The sequence below is a fragment of the Falco peregrinus genome, chromosome 17 (assembly GCF_023634155.1).
Source record: "Falco peregrinus isolate bFalPer1 chromosome 17, bFalPer1.pri, whole genome shotgun sequence".
NCBI lineage: Eukaryota > Metazoa > Chordata > Aves > Falconiformes > Falconidae > Falco > Falco peregrinus.
Genome location: NC_073737.1, coordinates 4,910,185 through 4,917,332, shown reverse-complemented (window position 1 = coordinate 4,917,332; position 7,148 = coordinate 4,910,185). Strand labels below are relative to the sequence as shown.

Below are 7,148 nucleotides of genomic sequence, written 5' to 3'. Positions count from 1 at the left end.
ACCGCCGCCCTGGCTGAGACCGGCCCAACTCAGCGCACGCCAAGCGGGGATCGCAAAACCGGGGGGGGGGGGGGGCGCAGCCCACCCCCCCACCCCTCCCCCCCCCACCCCTCCCCCCCCCACCCCTCCCCCCCCACGGTGCCACTGTCACGCGATGGGCGCCCCCCCGCCCCCCTCCCCCATTTCCCAGCCTGGTCCCGGCCCGGGACCCGCCGGCGGGTGATGTCAGGGGGATATTTTCGCCGCCGGCGGCGGGAAGGGATGACTTCAACCCATTACTCACCCCCCCCGCCCCCCCCCCTCCCCGCCCCTTTTTGGCCTTAAACACCCCAAATTCGGCTTAATCAGCCCCAAATTAACAGCCGGGGGGGTCGGAGGGGGGGGCGGAGGGGGGGGGGGGCAGGCGGGGGCGAAGCGCCTGCGTGAGATGAGTTTGGCCGGACTCAGCCGGGGTGATGCTGCCCCCCCCCCCCCCCCCCCCCCATTAATTCCTATCGCGTTAAAGGCACCCACGCTAGGGTGGCTTGATGGTCGCGCCACGTGGGATTGTTTACCCCAAATCTGCCGCTTTTCACCCCAAAAGCCCCCGTAGCTCCCCCCCCCCCCCCCCCCCGTGTCGTCCATTCACCGCCCCCCCCCCCCCCCCGCCGGTTTCCTGCAGCGATACCAGAAAGGGAGGAAACGGCGTCACCGCGCTCCCGGTGCCGGGAACCGACCCCGAGGCGTGAAATCACGGCCGGGACACGCGGGGGTGTGCACACGCACGGACACGCGTGTATTTCCCATGTCCCCGCTGCACACGCGTGGACCTACGCACACACACGCGTGTACCCGCCGTGCGCACACCCGGCTGCAAAAGCACGTACCCACGCGTGTACCCCCCCGCCCCTCCCCATGCGGCACGTTCACATGCACACGCGTGTCATCAGCTCGTATGAACACACGTGGCCACCCTGCCCCACGCATTTACCCGCACGCGTGTCCCTCTGCGCCCCCCCTCCCTCCCAAATACACGAACCCACGCGTGGAGCTCCGTGCCTGCGAGACGAACATACATGTGCCGCCCCCACGAACACGCCTGCACACACATGACACGCGTGGGCACACGCCCCGCGGCCGGACTACGGCTCCCAGCATCCTTTTCCTTAAAAGGCGGGACGGCAGCTGGGCTGGCCAATCAGAGGAGGGGGCGTGGCGGGAAGAACCAATAAGGCGCACGGGGGCGTGGCCGTGCCGCCCCACGGGCCCGCCCGGCGGTCACATGGCGCGGTGGCGGCGGGGTGAGCGGGACGGGGAGCGGCGTTGGGACCCGGGGGGGGGACACACACACGCGTGGGAGGGGGGGGGGGGACACGGAAGGGAGGGGGAGGGGTCCCGTCCGGCCTGTTCCTCAGTTTCCCCAGGTTGGCACCCCGCTGTTTTTCGCTGGTTTTGCAGGGGTGCCCCCAAAATGGGGGGGGGGAAGGGGTACCGACCCCTAATTTTTTTTTTTTTGGGGGGGGGGGCACCCACGGGTGACCTTAGGCCACGGGGTCGCCCGTCAGGCACCGAAATGGCCCAGATCATCCCGATTTACCCTTTTGGGGGGGGGGGGGGAAAACCCAAAAATTTAGGGTGTTTCACACCCCCCCCTTATTTTTTTTCCCCCTCGCAGGACCCCTCCTCAAATCACCAACTCTCCCCCCATGGAGGACAACCAAGAGCAGCCACGAGACCCCCAAGAGCCCACTGACACCAAACCGGCGGTGAGTGCCGCGCCCCGGTGGGATTAATTAATTTTTTTTTTTTTTTTTTTTTTTTTGGGGGGGGGGGGGGAAGATTGAAACATCCCCCCCCCCCCCCCGAGGGGACGAGGTGCTCGGAGGATGAACGTTGCTTTTGCCTCCTGTGAAAGCGAGAATCAGGAAGAGGAGGGGTGACTTTCCCACCGGGGGGGGGACGGGACGGGACGGGACACGACAACCAAACCCAAACCAGGACATTTTAGGGGAGAAAAATGAGCCCCCCCCTCCCCTTTTGTGGCTTCTAATTTTTTCTAATTAATTTTTTAGCCTCATGGAGCCGGGGGGTAGGTTTTACTGCGCTGCCCCCCCCCCCAGCTCCTCCCTCCCTCCTTTTTATTTCAAAAGCCAAAAAAAAAAAAGGAAAAAAAAAAAAAAAAAGCCTCAAAATAGTTCAGCCGTTAAAATACCGCGTCTGTCAGAAGCGGTTGAAAGAATAGAAAGAAGAAGGAGAATTAAAAAAAAAAAAATAGATAAAAAAAAAAATAAAAAGTACTTGGGAGCCGAGCAGCTGCTTTGCCCAAAAATAGCAACAAGTTTTATAACTCCGGAAAATGTAGAACAAACAAACGAGAAACATTTTTAGCTGAGAAAGGCGGCGGCGGCGGCGGCGGGGGGGGGGGGGAGGGAGCGGAGGATGAATTTCTGCCCGTCTGTTTTCCTGGAAGCCGTTCCTCGTGTTCTCGCACGCTTCCAGCGCTTTGACCAACTTGGCCGGCGGCCCAGGCTGCCGGCTAACGAACCCAGAGCTCGTTAAATGCCTTTGGGTTGCAAAGCATCCCCAGCGCCGGTGAAAGCTGGGGGGTTTGTGTGCGTCTGCTCTGCCTCAGTTTCCCCAAACTCTCCATCTCTCCCCCCGCCCCGGATCCCGCAGGAGGCTCCGATCCCGGAGGATGGCTCCGAGCGGGAGAAACCGGTGGAAGAAGCAACAACGGGAGGTGAGAAGGAAGAGGAGGAAGCCTTCCTCGTCAGCCTCTACAAGTTCATGAAGGACCGACACACGCCCATCGAGAGGATCCCCCACCTCGGCTTCAAGCAGAGTACGTCCCCGCCGGGGCCGGGGGAGGGGGGGGGCTGCCGGCGGACCCCCGCGTCCCCCTCACCCTCGGCATCTCTTCCTTCCCAGTTAACCTCTGGAAGATCTACAAAGCCGTGGAGAAGCTGGGAGCCTACGAGCTGGTAAGCGACGTCCCCTGAGCACCGGGATGTCCCCTGGGTGCCCGGGGGGGGGGGACACGATGACGACACAACACGCTAACCCATCCCTCCCACCGCAGGTGACGGGGCGACGGCTCTGGAAGAACGTTTACGACGAGCTGGGGGGCAGCCCTGGCAGCACCAGTGCGGCCACTTGCACCCGGCGGCACTACGAGAGGTAAGAGGGGGGCGGGATGGGGGTCCCGCTCCGTGCCTCGGTTTCCCCTTCCCGGCGCCGGTTCTCACTGCCGACCCCCACGCTCCCCCCCCACGCAGGCTGGTCCTCCCGTACGTGCGGCATCTCAAGGGGGAGGATGACAAGCCTCTGCCCCCCAGCAAGCCCCGCAAGCAGTACAAGGTCTCCAAGGGCACCGAGACGGGCGAGAAGAGCAAGAGGGCCAAGAAGGAGAAGGGCCGGGAGCAGGTGCGCGGCCCCCCCAGAGCCCCCCGATGCGCCTGCGGTTCCGTACCAGCCCCCGGCTCTGTCCCTCGCCAGGGGGACCCGTCTGGGTGCCCTGGGAAGAGCAGGGAGGGACTGGCTGGGAAAAGAGGAGAGCGGAGGGCTCGAGGGCAGCCGAAGATGGGGAGGGGGCTGGGGGGAGCGGGGACCCCCACCTGGGGACACGGCAGAGCCCGGCTTCCACACCCTAAATCTCCTTTGCTTGCAGATGCCTCCAGACAAGGCGAAGCCGGAGGTGGCAGCCGGCACGGAGGACACGAGGGATGCCCCAGAGCGGGGCCGGGCAGCTGAGGGGTGCTCCAGCCCGGTGGTCCCCACCCCGAGCCCCTTGGAGGGGTGTCCCGGCCCCTGCAGGACCCACCCCGAAACCTACAAGCGCCTTTTCTCCAGCTTCTACTCCAAAGGCAACCACCCCATCATGTCACCGCTGGCCAAGAAGAAGCTGCTGGCCCAGGTGAGCAAGGCAGAGTCCTTGCCCTGCCACAAACGCCACCACCCCGAGGGCCGGCAGCCGGCGAGCGACGCTGGCCCCGAGCCCCCCCGGCCGGCCACTGGCCCCCACCTCAATGAGCAGAGGAGCCCGGAACCCTCGGGAGCTCAGGATACAGCTCCGAGCGTGGGGAACGAGGTGGGACCCATCACCGGCGAGGTGGGACCCATCACCAGCGCGTCCCCCGGTGGGAGAGACAGCCAGCACTGCCCCCGGGCCGAGGACGGGTGCCCGGCCCCCGCCGTCTTCACCGGCTGCTTCCACGCCTACCGCAACGAGGTGCTGAAGCCCGTCGGCCGCCACCCCCTCTGGGGGTATTTCTCCAGCTTGAAGGATTTTTTGGAGCCGCCTTCCACCTTCCCATCGCGAGCCGAGGAGCCGGAGCAGCCCCAAGACCTGCGGAGCAAAGCGGGGCAGCCGTGGGGCGGGGAGAGCCGGCGAGCGGGTGCCCGCGCCACCGTCCGAGCCTGCTGGGTGCCCCCCGGCGCCGCCTTCGCCCCCGCCGCGCCCAGGGCCAAGCACGGCCGGGAGGAGGAGGCGGCGTTCGGCCCCCAGCGCCAAGCTACGCGCCATCTCCCCCTTCCTCACCGAGGCCGATGGCGGGGACACGGGCACTGGCTCTCCGGGGGGCCAGCAAGGGTTGGCCAAACCCAAGGCTGTGGTGGCCAGCCCCGGCTACGCCGCGCCGCTGCCGCAAGCCCCGGACGTTTACAAGGGAGCGATGCTGCATTTCCCAGCGAGTTTTGGGAGTCCACTGGAGCACCTTAAAACCCAGGGAGTGCCGGCGGCACCGTCCCTCTCCGTCAACCCCTTCATCATTCCCGCTTTTCCCAGCCCTTTGGTAGCCACCTCCACGCAGCCTTCCGACCTGTGCCGGCCGCTGGCGACCGGCCCCGGGCACTACCCGGCGGCGTCCTACGAGAGCTCGCTGCGGCACCGGCTCTACCCGGCGGCCACTTGGCACACCCCAGCCACTTACACCTCACCGCGTGTGCCGGCCTTCCACCGCCACGCCAAGCTGTAGCGCTTCCATCCCTCTCCGGATCGGCCTCGTTCCGTGCGGAAAAAGGAGCCGGCTGCGATGCCGCAGTGGCTGAGCTGGGCAACGAGGAACGTGCCGGAGCCGGTCACCGCTTCCGAGCCCACGGGAACGGGGCCGAGAGGAGCCAAGCTGGACTGTGACATTTTTACTTTTGATCTTAGAGCTGTTTGTATCCGACATCGTTACGCCGGGGACTTAACTACCAGTATCACGAGGTTATATATATATTATATATATATATATATACACACACATACACACATAAAAGAAAAAAGAAAAAAAAAAAAAAGGGAGCCAAACAGGTTGTGGAGGTTTCTGTTTTGCTGGAGATGCTGTGCCCCAGGGCGCTTCCGCAGGGTGCGGCGAGGAGGCTGAGCCGGGCGGGCGGTGGTTATTCCCATCCCACCGCACCCGGGGCCCTGGCTGGCTCACAGCACGTGATGCAAACTTGAGTTTGAATCACGTTGCCTCCATCCGGGGTTCCAGAGGGTTGGGGGTTTTTTTTTTTAGGGATTTGGGACTGCAGCAAGCGGCTGCTGCGTTGGGTGTCAGCCTGGAAAGCGCTCTGGCCGCTCCGCTCGCTGCTGCTCCGTGCCTGGAGCAGCCGCAGCGGCTGCGCCGGGTGGCAAATAAAACTGGCTGGATGTTCCCGACCTGGCGGTGTTTGGGGGTGTCCTTGATTTCTTGGATCAGGGCAGGGTTTGGGGGGGATCCTCACCCTAAGAGCAGAGCCCCAGAGACGTTCTGTGACGCTGCGGGGATGGGCTGAGACCTACCTCCGGGGCTGCCCCGATCCCGTGGGGAAGGAGGTGCTTTTCCGCATCAGTTTTGGGGGAATCGCAGCTGTTTTGCGGAGCGGACGTGTGTCCAAGCGTGAACCAGCCCAGCCACATCTCCAGGTGCTCTTTGCCTCCAGGAGCTCCTGTCAGGCCGTTGCAAATGACCCAAAGGCTTCCTCAGAGCTACGGGAATCGCTTTTCTTGTGCCGGCCGTGTGGCCACTCGCCGCCGTCCTGGGCGCCTCGCCACAAGCCGTGGAAGCAGAAAAGGCAGAGGGATGGTGGCACTTGCTTGTCCGCAGAGAGGTTTATGGCTTCAGGTGGGGCAGGAGCAGTAAGTCAGCTTTGAAGGATCACTTCTGCTGTATCCATGGAAAGGAAAAGCTTTGGGATAGGAACTGGAAAAGGAGAATTCACCCCAGGCACCGCCAGTCGCTCTGCGAGGCTTCCAGTGTTAGACTCGTTGAGAAGAGCAGCGTCACCCAGCCACCCGTGGATGCTCCAGCCTGGATGTGGGGAAGGCGTGACATGCACAGCAGACCCCCACGGCTGCACCTGAGGAGCTTCGCTGCCAGAACGTGCACCGTTAGCCCTGCTTTGTGCACGAGGACACGGCCACGGGGCTCGAGTCTTCGCACACGGAGCCGCCTCCACGCCTTGGAGCAAGGGCACTGGAGACGCCGCATCGCGACGGGTGGCTCAGCCTTATTATCAATATTCTGGCGGAGAAACCGTGGCTTCAAGCCTGGAAGAAAAAAAAAAAAAAAAAAAAAAAAAAAAAAAGAGTCGAGCGGCTTCAAACCACCACAGGCCGACAGCAGACCCTTGTTTTTGCCAGACACGCTTGCGTCCGCGGGGCCTAGAGTTCCTTCATCCCGGCGAGAAGGTACCACGTTAGCAGCATCCCATCGGCATCCCAACCCCTGACGCCAGGGATTAGCTCAGCCTTGGGATTCGAGGTCATTCCGCACCCACAGCTTTCCCTGCAGGAAACTTTGCCTGGGCTGAATCCAGATTGCCAGCCAAGTAGTATTTTGCTGGTTTTGATTTTTTTTCCCCGCACAAAACCTCAGGGAAAAGGGAAGAGAAGCCCGGGGCTCGGCAGGGTTTGGGGTGCTGACAAAGCTCAGCATCGCAGCGGCGCAAAGTGGGACAGTCCCCAAAGAGCCAGACAGCAGCCGGAGCGGTGCGGGCACAGCCCAGGAGGGGCAGGACGGGATTCCCGGCATCTCACAATGAGCAAACGCAACTATCAAAGTGCAGAACGGTTATTCTGCTCTGGTCCTGAGCTCCCTGGGACAAACACCCTGCTTCTGCCCTGGTGGGTGCTGTCCCGGCCAAGCCAAACCCAGGATCTTCTCATGAGCCGGCAGGATGAGGAAGTGAGCGGAAATTTGGGA

The 7,148-nt window shown here is 63.2% G+C and overlaps 1 protein-coding gene across 1 annotated transcript; it reads left to right on the top strand.

Annotated features, from left to right (window-relative positions):
• The first annotated feature begins 1,383 nt into the window (after positions 1–1,383).
• Positions 1,384–5,623, top strand: ARID5A (AT-rich interaction domain 5A). Its single transcript, XM_055820217.1, is given in 8 exon segments — positions 1,384–1,403; positions 1,655–1,745; positions 2,656–2,821; positions 2,908–2,960; positions 3,059–3,156; positions 3,255–3,402; positions 3,647–4,474; positions 4,476–5,623. Coding segments are annotated over 7 exon segments (1,830 nt in total). The 5' UTR covers positions 1,384–1,403; positions 1,655–1,685; the 3' UTR covers positions 4,953–5,623.
• The last annotated feature ends 1,525 nt before the right edge of the window (positions 5,624–7,148 follow it).